The sequence below is a fragment of the Narcine bancroftii genome, chromosome 5 (assembly GCF_036971445.1).
Source record: "Narcine bancroftii isolate sNarBan1 chromosome 5, sNarBan1.hap1, whole genome shotgun sequence".
NCBI lineage: Eukaryota > Metazoa > Chordata > Chondrichthyes > Torpediniformes > Narcinidae > Narcine > Narcine bancroftii.
This window is the reverse complement of record NC_091473.1, coordinates 201049402-201066742: the sequence shown is the minus strand read 5'-3', so window position 1 is coordinate 201066742 and position 17341 is coordinate 201049402. Positions and strand designations below refer to the sequence as shown.

The following is a 17341-nucleotide window of genomic DNA, read 5'->3' as shown; positions in this document are numbered from 1 at the left end:
TTTGAGGAAGGACATACTAGCTATAGAGGGTGTGCAGCGCAGATTTACAAGGTTAGTTCCAGGGATGGCGGGGTTGACATATGCTGAAAGGCTAGAAAAACTGGACTTGTATCCGATGGAGTTTAGAAGGATGAGGGGGGACATGATTGAGGTATACAAAATTATCAGGGGGATAGACAGGGTGAAGTCGGATTACATGTTCCCAATGATGGGGGAGACGAGGACTAGAGGGCATAGTTTAAGAATACAGGGTAGGCCCTTTAGGACTGAGATGAGAAAACATTTTTTTACCCAGAGAAGTGTAAATCTGTGGAATGCTCTGCCACAGAGGATGGTAGAGGCAGATTCGCTGATTATGTTCAAAAGAGAGTTAGATAAGACTCTAGTGGGCAAAGGAGTTAAGGGTTATGGGGATCAGGCTGGAAAGGGGTACTGATGGTAGTGATCAGCCATGATCTGTAAAATGGTGGTGCTGGCTTGACGGGCCGAAGGGCCTACTCCAGTTCCTATTGTCTATTGTCTATTGTCATACACCATCAAATTCAAGGACGGTTCCTTCCCTGTGTTATCAGACTCTTGAATGATCCTCACCCTTGTAAAATAATGCTGCTTTTGCCATGTACCCACTGATCTGTCCCTGGAACTTGCACTCTTGCACTGTGACTTATTTGCTGGACTATGTACAGTCCTCAAAATGAGCAGCCTGTTAACTGGGAAGATCAGCAAGTCAAGGTCCTGATTTATGGGGTCCAATAGGCCTTTTATACCTGCACATGGGACATAAAGCTTTGTGAGAAGATGAATTAGGTGATGGCCAACGAGAAGGTGCAGATGAGGAAAGAATCAGACTCTCTGATTATATCAGTGTGTGCAGTGAGCAAGTTATTTCAACTTCTCACCAGAATTTCAATTGGTGCCAGTTCCTGTGAGCCTCTCCAAGCCAGCCATCCCAAACCAGAGTCCACGATGAGAAGTACATTTGGTTTTGTTGATCTTTCATGTAACTTAAGGCACTTTACCTCACTTTTACACCCTGGAAGTGCTCTTTCCCCCTAATTGACCTGAATCCTTGAAAACCTGTTGATTTTACCTCATTACAACTTGAAATGTAAGATTTGGTCAAGGTGCTGAGCTACTCCTTTACAATCCTTCAGATTTTTTTTGACATAGCACATTTTGGCCGATAGACCCGTGCCCCCAATCACACCCAATGCCACCTGAACGTCCCTTCGCAGACCTCTGCAGCCACACGCTCCAGGCAATTCCACCTGAAAGTGGCTCCTAACAGGCGCTGGTTGGGGATTGAAGATGATTCAGAACCGGGTCCCGGAACGAGGAGCTCCCGAGGTTCCAGGGCTTGGAACATCCAGCGAGAGGATGCTTCTCCCAGGGTCCTGGACCTAGTCCCAACTCTCATGTTGATTTATCCCGCGGCCCAGCTCTCCGGGACCCTATCGGGCTGAGACCATGCTGTGGAGCCCAGGGCAGGACTGCATTGATTTATCCCCTGGTCACGTTCTCTTGTCTCCCCTCCAATCCAAAATTAAGAAAGAAACACTGACCATTTAATATATAACAATATGAACAAAGAGTAGACAATCATTAATTGTTATTAAAAATTATGAATTAAGAGGAGTGGGTAATGTAATGGATAAATATTGGGAGGAATTTAGTAAGATTAGTGGGTTACACACGTTTTAAATATTTGAAATATTGAAGAATTCATATTCAGTGAACTTTGCAGAAAGAATGGAGAATGCTAAGCACATTTCACAAGTAGGTGCTAATTGAAATGACGTCATGAAATTGAAAAGCCATTGTTTGGATTGGAGACAGGCTGGCTGGTTGAATAACAAGGCTTCTGACCTTACTACAGAATGCTTGCAGAAAGGTCACTCCTGGATTTTGTTTATCTAAGACATCAGATGGGAGTAGAAGGATGATTCCTGTGGTTTGCTGAAGATGGTGGGGGGTTTTGCAAGTGAGAGAGTCACATGGGCTTCCTGGTGAGGTGAGGAAGCAGAAACAAACTCTCTCAGCTCGCTGGTGTGCGTGACACTGAAAGTAGCTGAACAGTGCAACCCAGGAGAAGCTGGTTGGAAACAGAAAAGCTGCAGAGTGGCAGATGGCTGAAAGTGCTATCTGTCTGATGTTTCTCTTGGAATGAGTGGAACAGAAAGGAACTCTGTAGTAGCCTGAAAGAAAGAGATTACCATCTGAAAAACACTGATGAGGCGAGTTTCATCAGCAAGATATTGAGGTGACTAATGGTGATACCTCAGTTGTGGACATCCTGGAACAACAAATATCTCTGTCTGCAAACCCTACAAGAACCTCCATGAGTGGTAAACATTTACCTTTCGAGCACCAAAGTCTGGTGATCTTGATAAATGTTAAATTCTGCGCACAGTATAAGAATTGCCTGCAACCAGAGAACTTGGAAGAAAGAGAAGTGAGATTGTGAACCAAAGAACTTTTCTTAAATTTACACACACATCCTACACATATGCTTAGAATTCGAAGGAGGTTAGCTTGGGTTAATTGAGTAAATAGAGTAAGTTAAAGTTTGATTCTATTTTCATGTTTAAAGTTAATTAAAAACAACTTTTGTTTAAATAACCATTTGTCCTGGTGAATGTCTATTGCTGCTGGGTTTGTTAAGTTCTTTGGGCTCGTAACAATAAGATAGAAGAGGTGGACAGAAAATTATCCATAAAATCCATATATGGTTTCCAAATACTATAAAAATTTTCAACTCGATTCCTTAAATTATTGTATTTTTTTCCAAAGGTATACAATTTTACTTAATAACACTTCTCTATTATCTTTCCATGATATTTCTAGACATTTCTTTGCAGTTGCTATTGCAATACTTAAAAAATTCTCTTGGTATTTGTCCAAATTTCAATTTTATATCATTTTCATAAATATTCTTGGATCCTTTGGTGATGCTTTGTTGGTCAGAGAGGATCTCCAGGGCACTCACCTCTTGATGAGAGAGGCTCAAGTTGGGGGCCCTGTCATCCCACAGCCAGAGCAGCTACATGGCCAGGTACTCGCCCGGCCGTTAGTGGTAGCAATCTGCCAGCAGAGGCAGCTCCTTTGGGGAGGAATCCCAGGTCTCTGTGGTCTCGGAGTGTCCATGGGCATACACCCCTGTGGCTTGATCGTCTGCATCCTCCTCCTCTCGGTGGTGGATCTTGGATCGGTGGTGATGGGTCGAGCATGCAGGGGTTCGGGTGCATAGGGGGAAGAGTGGTTGTGGGACCTGGGCTCCTCAGGCACCCCCTCCTCGTCACTGTTTAACCATATACCCCCAGCCATGCATCCAGCTGTTACCATGCTGGACTAGGGCTCAGTATTTTTGTGGGTCTGGCTACCAGCCAGAACTGTGGGCTACCCACACCTGCTGCAGCTGTATTAGTCTGCAGGTGACTTCAGTCCCCCTGTCCTTGAGATCGTTGGCTCAAGCCTGGAAAGCCTCCTGGAGTGGGCAGCAGCCCTGCCAGAACACTTCTAAATCCCTGCCCTTCTAGCTGCAGAAATGCCGGGTCTGGTTGGTAATCCCATCTCAGGAGGAATGTAAACTGCCAAAAAGCATCCCTTTGACTCCCTTTGGCTTTGGGGAACCCCATCCTCTTAAGGAGGGAGAGCACCTGGTGCCCCAGTTTCTCACCACGTGGGTCCAATTGTTCAGACCACTCCACTGGTGGTCTGCCAGAATGCACTCAAATCCCTCCCTTTCATCTATCCACTTGGGAATCCTATCTTTGGTGCCTGCACTGGCTTTTTTGCCCCTGTTCCAGAACATTTCCCCATACCTGTGTCCAGCAAGGACTCTTGAGACCCTGCTCGCAGCGCCAATTATGAGTGAAGAAACAGGTTTAGAAGGTCTCAAAGGCAAGGACTTTGAACACAGTTTTGATGGGGAAGGATTTTTTAAACATTTCTTAAAATTCTCATTGATCTCTAACGGACTATATGAAACCTGTTTATCCCTCTTGCTTGTTGCTATAATAGTCCTTATTGCTTGTTTTGCTTTCAGTTGCCCAGACAAAATTTTGTGTGTTTTCTCTCCTAATTCAAAATATCTTTGTTTTGTTTTTATAATATTTTTCTCCACTTGGTATATTTGTCATGTGTCAATTCTCTTTTGTTCCATATCCTCCTTTTCATTAAATCTTTCTCTATAGTTACCGTATGTTTTTCTAAATGCTCTATTTCCCAATTGTATTCTTTTTAAATCTTGGTTGAATAACTAATTATTTGTCCCCTAATAAAGGCCTACATTGCGTCCCATAATATAAATTTGTCTGTTACAGAATTTGTGTTTATCTCAAAGTATATTTTAATTTGTTGTTCCATGTATTTCTGAAAGCCTTGTCTTTTTAACAACATAGGATTCAGCCTCTATCTGTATGTTTTTGGTGGAATATTCTCTAGAGCAAGGGTGAGTGGTCTGATAAAAGTCTTGCCTTATATTCAGTCTTTTGGACTTTCCCTTGAACCTGTGGTGACAATAAGAACATGTCAATCCCAGAAAAGGTTTTATGTCTGTTTGAATAATATGAATAATCTTTCTTTTGGATGTTGTTTTCTCCATATATCATTTATCTTCATACCATGCATTGAATTTAAAGTAAATTTGGCTGCTTTATTTTTTTAATAGTCTTCCCAGTTTTATCTATTGATGGTTCAAGGTTAAAATTAAAATCTCCCCCTAGTGTCTGCTATCTTTAAAAAAATGTCCTGTATAAATTTCTGGTCATCTTCATTATGTGCATAAATGTTCAACAAGTTCCAAGATTCTGAATAAATCTGGCACATCACCTTTACACATCTACCCGCTGGGTCTGTTATTACTTTTCTCTATTTTAACTGGTATTTTTTTATTAACTAGGATAGCTACTCCCCCGGCTTTTGAATTGATGCTACTTTGTGACCTACCCAGTCTCTCTTCAGTTTGAGATGATCTGACTCTGTTAAGTCTGTTTCTTGTATGAATGCTATAACTATTTTTTCCTTTTTAAGTAGTGTCAGTAACTTTTTCCTCTTGATTTGATTGTGAATTCCATTAATATTTCATATATTTCAATGTATTCATTCTATCAATCCACTTTCACCTCTATTCAACTTCCCTATCTCTCTTCTAAAATCAAACTTTTGATTGTTCTCATTCTTTACTATATGCACCAACACAATTAGTAATAAAATAACAAAAACTATAAAAAGGTTAAAGAACAGTAGTAAAGAAAGCAGCATTAAATCCCCCTTTAATGAGTTGTCCTTGCTACCTCGCAAGACAACCATAACTCCCTTTCCTACATGGGTTGTGGCATATACCGGAAATGTCAACAGATTACACAGTGGGCAAATCCTCTCCCTCCCTAGCCCCCTCCACAGAGAAATCATTATATTCTAAAAAATATAACAAAGCATTTTTTTCTTTTTTAAACATCTATACTTCAAGTATTAACTTTTGAACTTATTTATAACCATTATCTTAACAGTCCTTTTGTTATTTTCCTTCCTCTTCTTCTTGTTGCTCAGTTGGCAATTGATCTGCAAAACGACGAGCTTCTTCTGAATCTGAAAATGATGTAGAGGCCCCAGCATAAGCCCCAGACACAGTGAATGATGCCTTGTAGAGTCGCTAGTGAAGTGTTGCTTCACTTGTAAGGACTGTTTGGGAGATGAGCCAGGAGATGTGGGTGTAGCATTTGGTGCAGTCACAGGGGTGGCTCTCAGGGACAAAAACCTTCAAACTGCAGGATGCCGCAAGACAAAATTCTAAACTTTCCTCCATAGTAAAGTTTTTGTTAAGTTGAACTCCTTACGCTTCTTGAAAAGATCGAAGCTTATATCTGGGAAGAAGAATTTTGTTTTCCATTGCACTCCAATGGTTCCTTGTTTTCTTTTTCTCTTCCAACAGCCAGCTCCAATATTTTCTCCCTTGTCATGTATGGAGTGCAGTTTCTGCTGTGGCTACGGCTTTTGCGCCAGTGTCCTGTGGACTCTTTCAATTTCTCTCTCTTCTTGGAGTTCTTCTACTCCCCAAATCTGTGGGACCCATTATTTTATAAATCCTTTTCTATCCATGCCTTCTTCTCCTTCTTTCAGGCCCACTATTTTTATATTATTATGTCCACTAAAGTTCTTTAAAATGTCAATTTTCTGGGCCAATAAGTCATGTGACATCTTAATCTCATCTCTATCTTCCAATTTTTCTCTGAATTCGTTCACCTCCATTTCCACATCTGTCTTCCACTTCTTCACTTCACTTTCTCATTTCTGTCATTATATTCTCCATTCTTTGGACTTTTGCATCTGTCTCTTGCATAGTCTTTCTAATAGCTTTAAACTCAACCATTATTGTTTCCATTAAAGTCTTTATTTGTCTATCGAAATCCTCCTTATCCACCATCTGTATTTGTTTTATCCCTTGTGATTTTTCTTGTGTTTTTCTATCTTCTTGAGTTTCTCTTCCTTACTCCGTATCGTCGCTCAGTATTAAGCCTGTGTCTATCACTGCCTTCCCCATGGCAGTTAGCAGCGTCCTGCTGCCGGCATCCGCTTTCCTCACCATCTTCCTCAGAATGCAAACAACATTGTGTTAGCAGCATCCCGCTTGCCGGCTTTGCAGCTTGGGGCATCTTCTTCAGGAGAGCTCCCTGCTCGCGGATTCCAGGAAGGCTGACTTCTTTTTTGTCGGGTGATTTCTTCACTTCTTCTTTACTTGTTGTTGTCGGCTTCTCCTTCTTCAGAGCCATCTTCAGGCTCCTCTTGTACTGTTTATTTTGCAACTTTTTAATGTTTTATTTCACAGCTTTGCTTTTCTGTCTTTTTTTAAACTTTCTCTGCAGAGGGCTGGCTTTACCTGACCAGCCACTTCTCCATCACGTGTCTCCCTACAATAGTAATAAGTTGAAGTTTGATTCTGTTTTTATGTTTAAAGAAAATTAAATGTAACTTTTGTTTAAGTAACCATTTGCCTTGGTGAAATTCTATTGCTGCTGGGTTTTGGGGTCCCCTGGGCCCATAACATTAGCCTCAGCTTGGCAGTATATGAGGCCACAGACTGACAGGTCAGTGTTAAAATGAGTTGGTGAGGGAGTTGCAGAGGGAGTGGGTCCCTGTGGAGAGGGGACGGGAAAGGTGTGTCTGGTGGTGGGACCCTGTTGGAGGTTGTGGACTTTGTATTGAAATTCCCACTTGATGCAAGGGAGAAGAACCAAAGGAGTTGGCTGCAAAATGATTGGGGCTGGCATCAGTCTGGGAGAAGCTGCAGCAAAGGCAGGTGGACACAGACTCAAATTTTAATCAAAAAAACAAATTTAGACATTCAGCATGGTAACAGGCAATTTCGGCCCATGAGTCCATGCTGTCCAATTTACACCCAAATGACCTTCATCCCTGGAACATTTCAAATGGTGGGAGGAAACCGGAGCCCCCGGGGAAAGCCCACACAGACACAGGGAGAATGTACAAACACATTAGTTAGAGTGGGATTTGAACCCGTCCCGAACGATGGCTCTGTAAAGGCATTGCACTAACCACTACAACAAATGTGCCACCCCTCTTGCTTTCCAAAGGAAATGAAATGGAAATTATAGGACTCCGGAGAAATTGCCTCAAACGAGGCTGAATGAACCAAAAAGATTGAATCAACAATCTTGTGAATTGTGAGGAGAAGCTGGAGCAGAGGGTGCTGAGGGAGGCAGGATTTTATGGAGATTTATAAAATGACCAAGGGCACGGAGAAAGTCGTCAGTCGTCATCTTTTCCCCGGGGAGGGGAATCTAAAACTAGAGGGCGGAGAAGGAAAAGATTTACAACAGTCCCAAGGGGAGCATTCAAATAATCCGAATTCAAGCCCAAGTCCAGCCTTCACTATTCAACAGACAACACGTTGGATGTTCATGGTTCAGGTCATTTATTTGGCATGTGCCAAGTACATTCAGCTGCAGGACAATTACAGGAGCTATTAAGATCAGCTGGATGGGGACAGGACAGTGGAAATGACAGGGGTGTGTGGTCAGATCAGCAACAGAATCCAACTCACTTGTGGACCCACTGGTGCTACCCAGGCCTGCTGACTGGGATAAGCTTTTTCCGCAGCTGAAGCAAGTGAAGGGCCTCTCGCTGGTGTGGACCTGCTGGTGGATCAGAAGGTTGTGCAACCTGGTGAAGCTCTTGCTGGAGTCAGGACAGGTGGATGGCATCTCCTTGGTGTAGAACTGCTGGTGGGTCAGCAGGTTGGTAGTAATGGTGAAGCCCTTGTCGCACTTGGGACAGATGATCGGCTTTTCCCCAGAGTGGACCCACCGGTGCATCGACAGGCTGGAGGTCTGGGTGAAGCCCTTCCAACACTGTGCCAACTGAAGGCCTCACCCTGGTGTGGATCTACTGATGTCTCAGCAGTTGGAAGGACCAAACGAACCTCTTCCTGCACTCAAGGCAGTTGAAAGGCCTCTCCCCAGTGTGTACCTGATGGTGCGTCAACAGGCTGGAGGCCTGGGTGAAGCCCTTCCCACACTCAGGGCAGGTAAAGGGCCTCTCCCCTGTATGAAACTGCTGGTGTCTCGGCAGGTTGGATGTATAGGTGAAGCTCATCACGCACTCGGAGCATGTGTGAACCCGCTGGTAACTCAACAGGTGGGTGGTCTGGGCGAACCTCTTCCCATACTCAGGACAGGTGAACCTCCTGGTGTATTCGCAGGCTGGAGGTCTGGTTGAAGCCCTTACCGCACTTGGGGCAGACGAACGGCTTTTCCCCGGTGTGGAACCAATGGTGTTTCATTAACTCACTCAACCTTTTAAAGTACACATGTCAAACTCAGGCACGCGGGCCAAATTTGGCCCGTGATATAATTATATTTGGCCCGCAAGATCATATCAAATATGTATTAGAGCTGGCCCGCTGGCCGCCGCGCCAGTATAGCGCATGCACAGCTAATACTATAAATCCCAGAATGCTTTGCAAATGCGTTGGCGCCGGCCCGTCAGCCCGCTAATCGCCCCCATCTCCTCTCTTTACTTTCATTAGCATCTGCGACCTGTCGCCCAACTCACATGTAATAAACCCCTTACGAAAAATGGCCAAATGAAAGACAGAAAACAGGACCTTTCAAGACAGGTGGGAGGCAGACTATGTGTTCATCATTTTAAAAGACAAACCTGTTTGTCATTGAAGCAAGTTGTTATTTTTTTGACTTGTTGGCTTGTGAAAAAAAAAACATTTAAAAGGAGCTTAAAGGCTGTAGAGAAATATTATTTATTGAATATTTTATTTTTCATTTGTTAATGCTTCTTCTGGAAAGAGTTTAACCAAAACTATTATTAAACATTTATTTTAATAAGAAAAAGTTTAACATGCAAAAAACATGCAGATATTGTTGAAAATTTTCAATAAATATTTAGTTTGGTCCACGACTTAGTCCAAGTTTTTAATTTTGGCCCTCTGTGAATTTGAGTTTGACACCCCTGTTTTAAAGTTCTTCTTGCAGCTGGAGCACTGAAACTGGTTCATCTTGTGAGGATATGACCAGGGGATATATCAATGCAGTCCTGCCCGGCCTCACAGCGCGTGCTCAGAGGGTCGCGGAGAGCTGGGCCGCAGGTTAAATCAACGGGGAAGTTGGGACGAGGGTCGGGACCTGGGGAGAAGCGTCCTCTCGTCGGCCGTTACATGCCCCGGAATCACGGGAGCCCCCGTTCCGGGTCCCAGTGCTGCGCTCTGCTCCCGGCGCCCGGTTCAACATCGCCTTCAGTCACGACGAGATGCAGCATTGTGCAGCTCACGGGCACGTAACATCAACTCTCATGCGCCTGCGCCCTCCCGTTTTTTTTCCACAGGTTGATACGGCACTTTCTTCGTCGAAGTGATTTCTGGGTAATGGTAATCACCATGAAAGGCGCTGAGCGATTGTCTTTAAACCAGGCTGTTCTCGGGCCCGTGTCTCCCAAATCAATCTCCCAGCGAATGCTCCAATGGAGGAAACACGACCCCCATCAATGCACAGAAAGATCCCACCAACGATGACGACAAGAGTCATTGTTTTTCTGTTGAATGGGGAGTAAATATTCCAGGATTATTTCCCAGCGCCTCCTCGGAACATATCAGGGAACATTTTGTATAACCGTGATGAGAGGGGGCGTCGGAAGGCGCTGGCCACGTTGCGGATTCTTTTTCTCTTCCACCGATGCTACTCGACCCGCTGAGACCCTCCCGCAGAGCGGAGCGACCAGCGCAACGTTATTACAGCGCCAGGGATCCGGGTGCGACTGGTGTTATATATAGAGAATTTAGGTTTAAATGGCTTAAGTTAAAATGTGATGATTAATCATAAAAGGGGAAGCCAGAACGGACAGGGAGCTTACTAGCAGCCAAGGACAAAAGGTTCAGCTGGATATGTTTTTTTTTAAACCTATCTTTTCATGGTCATAGTGAGAGACATGCAGGAGACAAAAGATTGATAAGAAGGGTGAGAAACAGAATTTAGTGTATGTAGAGTTCGCAGCGTACGTAACGAACGTGATAATTAAAAATGCAGTTATACTTAGAATGCTTTTGCAATACTAACCAATTAAAACCGTATAAATAAGAAGGGGAAGGGCAAACAATAAGGGTATAAAAATCAATGCACTGTATGTATCGGGGCTTAACTGGTGAGAATCCAGTTGAGTCCAACTCTGCAGACTTGTAAATAAAGCTTGTCGTGTCATCAGTTTTAAAGAGACTCATGTGTGAGAAGTTTTATTTCTGACAAATGGGGGCTCGTCCGGGATCTACACTCCAGCCGTGGGGGGAGGCGAGAAGAGGGACATCGGAGGCGGTGCACCCCGCTGAGTTCAGCGGCTCCTAGTCCCTTGCTCGTCGCTTCGGGCGGCTTGAGCGAGTGGTATCCGGACAAGGTGACACGACAAGACGGAGAGGAGAAGGGTGACGGTTCAATCCCCAGGAAGACACCGGTAAGTGACGACTTACGATTGTGATGTGGGGATTGGGTAACAGGTGTAACGGGATACACCTGTTTGGATAAAAAAAAAAACCTAACGTAATAGATCAGGTATAGAGCTTTTGTCGTGGCGTGAGGACCCTGTCGTGGGACTCTAGGATAGACCCCAGGGAAACCTCGGCGGTAACCGAAGGAGGGACAGCACCTCCGACGAAGTGCCGAGAAGAGAGGGGTCAACCCCAGGGAAACCTCAGCGGTAACCGAAGGAGGGCAGTACCTCCGACGAGGCGTCTGAGAAGAAGGGAGTAGGGTCCAGAACGAGAGGGTCCTCAGCAACGATAAACAGATCTAGGTGGGAAAATGGGAGGATCAAAATCTAAGGGTTCGTCTGAAAATTCAGGACAATTCCTGGGAGTTCCCCTTGACAGCCCTTTGGGGAGAATGTTTGAAAATTGGGCTAGTAAAAGATATCGAGACAAAAACAAGAAAAAGATGGTTCAATATTGTCTCCTTTGGTCGAAACAACCTATTAAAGGTTCCTCGGTCTGGTGGCCGAAATTTGGATCTGATGAGGATTGGGTTAGACAAGCATTAAACATATATGTAAATTCGAGACCAAAGGTGAATCAAGAAGAGTCAGCATATGCATTTTGTTGGGTTCCCTGGCCAGGATCCTTAACAAAATGTTTTAAATTGAGGGTAGCGGGAGAAAAGAAGTGGGAACCTCTGGACAACCTTCCCCCTCCTTATATTCCCCCGGTGCCTACTGCGCCCGAGGAAAGCTCATTACCGGAGGGGAAAGGTGATGAATCTGATTGCCCCGAAAGGGGCCGGGAAAAAAAGAATGAATTAAGGGAGTCGGACCCTAAACTTCCACCGGTAAACCGACCCTGGACAAGATCCCAGACTGGTCCAGGACCATCAAAGTTTTCAATAAGCCTAAATCCCCTGAGGGAAGTTCCTATGGGAGGACCGGGAGGGGGAACGGGATATGTGAATGTTCCCCTAACTAGTACAGAGGTGCGGGGATTTAAGAAAGAAATGAAAAAGTTATTGGAAGATCCTATAGGACTGGCCGAACAGCTCGACCAATTCCTGGGACCAAACACATATACGTGGGAAGAGATGCAGGCAATAATGGGAACATTATTCTCATCCCAGGAGAGGCAGATGATTCGACGGGCTGCCCTCCTCATGTGGGAATATGAACAACCTGGGGACCCCAGACCCCATGAACAAAAATATCCCTTAAATGAACCCAGGTGGGACAAATGAACACCCGAGGGATTGGCAAGTATGAGACAATATAGAGAGTGGACAATTAAAGGGATACGGGAGGCTGTGCCAAAGGGTCACAATTTCACCAAGGCATTTGGGAACCACCAGGGGAAAGACGAGTCCCCTACTGATTTTTTGGAGAGGGTGAGAAAGAATGTCCAACAGTATGCGGGCGTGGACCCTAGTACACCAATGGGTGAACAGCTTATTCGAATTGAATTTGTTTCCAAATCATGGCAGGACATTAGAAAGAAACTAGAAAAGGAGGAGGACTGGAGCGAAAAACCCCTAAGCGACCTGTTAAAAAAGGCGCAAAAAGTATATGTTTAGAGAGAAGAAGAAGATCAAAAGAGGGCGACAAAGGTTATGGTACAGACTATCCGACAGATGAATGCCGAATCCAGAGGGGAAAGAAAACAAAACCTTCCTCTAAACAATCCAAGATATCCAAGAGAGGGAAGACCCCGAAGGTTCGTTAAGTGCTATTACTGCAATGAGGAAGGACACTTTAAGAGGGAATGCCCCCGATACAAGAGGGAATTGCGTGCCCTCGAACTTATGGAAGAAGATTAGGGGGGGTCAGGGGTTCCAAATGTTGGGGACCAAGTATAAGAGGGAACCCTTGGTAAAACTAAAAATTGGTCCCAAGGGAGAAGAGGTGGTGTTTATGGTGGACACAGGAGCGGAACGAAGAAGTGTAATAACTGTGCCAATCGGAACTGAACCTGTAAAAAGTAATTTGACTATTTCTGGGATAGAAGGGGCTCCCAGAATGGTATCAATAATTCCCCAAGTAACAGTGAAACTGGAAGAAAGAGAAGGGGTACAAGACCTCTTGTTGTTACCGTCGGCTGGATTTAACCTCCTAGGAAGGGACTTACAGGCTCTCCTAGGTTTGGGTGCTCTCCCTGTGGACGGAGAAGTGCGAGTCCACCTCTGTACTTTAAAGGAAGAGGATGAACGGCAGATTGACGAGAGAGTCTGGTATAAGGAGGGAAATCGAGGAGGTCTGGACATCCCACCTTTACATGTCACATTAATACCAGGTCATCAGCCGGTAAGGAAACGTCAGTATCCTATTTCTTTGGAAGGGAGAAAAGGGCTACAGCCGGTAATTGAGACTCTAATACGAGATGGACTATTAGAAGAATGTATGTCACCTTATAACACCCCTATACTCCCAGTGAAAAAGTCAGATGGATCCTATCGCCTAGTTCAGAATCTAAGAAGTTTGAATGCTATTGTTCAGACCCGCCACCCAGTGGTGCCTAATCCCTATACTATTATGAGTCGGATTCCCCCAGACCATGAGTGGTTTAGTGTTATCGATTTGAAGGATGCCTTCTGGACGTGTCCATTAGAAGAGGAAAGTAGAGATATGTTTGCGTTTGAATGGGAAAATCCATGGACAGGTAGACGGAGACAGCTTCGGTGGACTGTATTGCCCCAAGGGTTCACTGAATCTCCGAACCTGTTTGGACAAATGCTAGAACAAATCCTGGTGGACTATCCACAATCTGATGATTCCCAACTAATGCAGTATGTGGACGATTTACTATTATCAGGACCCAAGGAACAAGAAATGAGGGGAGATACAATTAGACTCTTGAATTATCTGGGGAAAAAGGGTCTACGGGTGTCCAGGAACAAGTTACAGTTCGTTGAGAGAACTGTGGTATATCTGGGACACCAGATAAGTAAAGGACAGAAACGGATTACCCCTGAACGGATTGCGGGAATCACTAGAATGCCGTTACCCCGTAATATGAAGGAAATAAGACAATTCCTGGGACTCTTAGGTTACTGTAGGTTATGGATAGAGGACTACTCAGCTTTGGTGAAGTTTATGTATGAAAAACTGACAAATGAAAATGAATATCCATTGAAATGGACCCAGGAGGAGGAGGGATGGTTTGAGGACTTGAAGCATCGCCTGACACGAGCCCCAGTACTCACTCTGCCCTCTTTAAAACAGCCCTTCCAGCTATTTGTCACTCATAACCAAGGAACAGCTGTGGGAGTTTTAACACAGGAAAAAGGCGGTCAGCGACACCCAGTGGCTTTCCTTTCAAAAATGATGGACCCAGTGTCTCGCGGATGGCCGACGTGTATCCAGGGAGTAGCGGCTGCTGCTCTGTTGGTAGAGGAAGCACGTAAACTTACTTTTGGAGGAAAGATGACTGTGTACACCTCCCATTCTGTGAGTGTTTTATTAACACAAACTGCCCATTCTCGCATATTAAATTCTCGCATATTAAAGTATGAAACCATTTTAATGGTTGGAGAAGATCTACAGTTTGCAAAGATTAATAGCTGCAACCCAGCTCAGTTTTTATACGGCAGTGAAACAGAGAGAGAGGTGGAGCACGACTGTGTCGAGTTGACAGATCTTCAGACCAAGACCCGAGAAGATCTTTGCGATACTCCGCTGGGAGAAGGATATGAATTCTACATTGACGGCTCTGCCAGATGTGTTGACGGAATGAGAAGAAGTGGGTATGCTATAATAGAAGGAAATACTTGGAAAGTAGTAGAATCCACGAGACTACCCGGAAGCTGGTCAGCACAATCCTGTGAACTATATGCCTTGCAGAGAGCCCTCAGAATACTGGCAAAGAAAATTGGAACGATTTACACTGATTCCAAATACGCATACGGGGTAGAGCATACCTTTGGTAAGATCTGGAAGGAGCGTGGTCTAATTACATCAAGAGGAAAGGAATTGGCACACGAACAGATGATTACTCTGACTTTAGAAGCCTTGACATTACCCCAGGAAATAGCAGTGGTCTACATACCAAGCCATCAAAGGGGAGATACCCCGACAGCAATTGGAAACAGACTGGCTGATGAAGAAGCCAAAAGGGCAGCCATGCAACAAGAAGTCCGTTTGCTGACCTTAATCCCAATAAGACAAGGCATAAAGAAGGCTCCCATTTTCACTGCTAAGGAAGAAAAGGACATGGCTCAGCTGGGCGCAAGCCAGCTGCCTGATGGAACATGGAAGACACCAGATGGAAGAATGGTTCTAAATAAAGAAATAACTCGCAATATTTTAAAACACCTGCATCATCAGAGCCACTGGGGCACCCAAGCCTTATGTGACACAGTGCTTCGAGAATATGTGTGTAAAGGAATCTACACCTTGGCCCAACAGGAAGTGCAGAATTGTCACCTATGCACAAAAATTAATAAGAAAGTAATGAGGACAGGGACCATGGGAGGTCAACCATTAGCCATACACCCTTTTCAACGTATTCAGATCGACTTCACAGAGTTACCTCAAGTCCAAAGATGGAAGTATCTATTGGTGGTAATAGATCACTTTACCCGATGGGTGGAAGCCTTCCCAACAGTAAATGCTACAGCCTCTACAGTAGCTCGCCTCCTCCTAGAGCAGATAATCCCCAGATATGGTATAATGGATTCTATAGACTCAGACAGGGGTCCACATTTTTCTTCAAAAATCCAGCAATTGATTTGTAATGCATTACAGGTCTCTTGGAAATTGCATACCCCTTGGCATCCACAAAGCTCAGGGAGGGTTGAACGTATGAATGGAACCCTAAAAATGCAATTGACAAAATTAATGGTGGAAACTAAAATGCCTTGGATAAAGTGTCTGCCCCTGGCTTTATTGAGAATTCGTACTGCCCCACGAAAAGATGTAGGATTGTCCCCTTATGAAATGATGTTTGGGCTTCCCTTCTGGAGTACAGTTGAGGGCTCTCTTACAGATTTACGAAAGAGAGGACTATTGGCACAAACACCGCCTCTAGACTTTTCTTTACACAAAGTGGAACCAGGAGACTGGATTCTCATCAAGACCTGGAAAACTGAAAAACTCCAGCCCCAGTGGGAAGGTCCATACCAAGTTCTCTTAACTACAGAGGCTGCAGCACGAACAAGAGAGAAGGGGTGGACGCATGCATCCAGATTTAAGGGACCTGTAGAGGCGCCTCAGGACCCTGATACGAACTCAGAGTGGACTTGTGTTCCTGGAGAAAAACCTCTTACTTTGCGATTTCGCAGAAAGACTTGATTCACAATGTTATTGTTATGTTCTTTGATTTTTCTTAGTTTGCCTATGTCTTTATCAGGTGTGAAATGTAAGAAATGCAGAGACACAGTGGTCCTGTTTCAGGACCACATTTGGGGAAGAAAGGAGGGTAATTTTATTTCCCATACCTCAGTTCCTGAGAAATGCTGGGCAGAAAATACCACCCAACATCCATATACCCCTTGTGTGGAAAAAGAAGGAAATAATATGGGTCATTATATACAGATTCCTAATACCACTCCTTTCCCTCTTAACGGTTGGAAGGGTGACTCAGGCCCACCATGCCCTGATGGACTCTGGTTTTGCATACACCAGCGTACTGTTCCAATGAGAAGTTCCACTCCACACTCGAAAGTGCCTGCCCCTTTAAGACAGCCGGACTTAGTTCGAGTCCATCCAAATAACCATGAAAGTTTCGGTCACGCAGTTGGGGGAGATAACCTTTTTGTTGATCTTGCAACTAGAATTGCAGGAACTTTTAATGTAACCAATTGTTGGGTCTGCGGGGGTCCACTTCAGCACGAGATTAATTTATCATGAAACGTTTCTCTTCCCCGAGTTAAAATCCCCATTCATATATATATAATACACACATTTTAAGGAGAGAAAGGGGTGGATTGTTATATATAGAGAATTTAGGTTTAAATGGCTTAAGTTAAAATGTGATGATTAATCATAAAAGGGGAAGCCAGAACGGACAGGGAACTTACTAGCAGCCAAGGACAAAAGGTTCAGCTGGATATGTTTTTTTTAAACCTATCTTTTCATGGTCATAGTGAGAGACATGCAGGAGACAAAAGATTGATAAGAAGGGTGAGAAACAGAATTTAGTGTATGTAGAGTTCGCAGCGTACGTAACGAACGTGATAATTAAAAATGCAGTTATACTTAGAATGCTTTTGCAATACTAACCAATTAAAACCGTATTAATAAGAAGGGGAAGGGCAAACAATAAGGGTATAAAAATCAATGCACTGTATGTATCGGGGCTTAACTGGTGAGAAGCCAGTTGAGTCTAACTCTGCAGACTTGTAAATAAAGCTTG

The 17341-nt window shown here is 44.2% G+C and overlaps 2 protein-coding genes across 2 annotated transcripts; one reads left to right on the top strand and one right to left on the bottom strand.

Annotated features, from left to right (window-relative positions):
• Nucleotides 1–8403: 8403 nt before the first annotated feature.
• On the bottom strand, nt 8404–8800 carry LOC138765465 (zinc finger protein 239-like). Its single transcript, XM_069942505.1, has 2 exons — nt 8751–8800; nt 8404–8704 (listed from the first exon to the last, which is right to left on the bottom strand). The coding sequence occupies exons 1-2, from the start codon at nt 8798–8800 to the stop codon at nt 8404–8406; spliced, it is 351 nt and encodes a 116-aa protein (XP_069798606.1).
• A 1494-nt stretch (nt 8801–10294) lies between these two features.
• Nucleotides 10295–17337, top strand: LOC138764560 (uncharacterized). Its single transcript, XM_069940650.1, has 2 exons — nt 10295–12706; nt 15974–17337. The coding sequence occupies exon 1, from the start codon at nt 11319–11321 to the stop codon at nt 12231–12233; it is 915 nt and encodes a 304-aa protein (XP_069796751.1). The 5' UTR covers nt 10295–11318; the 3' UTR covers nt 12234–12706; nt 15974–17337.
• The last annotated feature ends 4 nt before the right edge of the window (nt 17338–17341 follow it).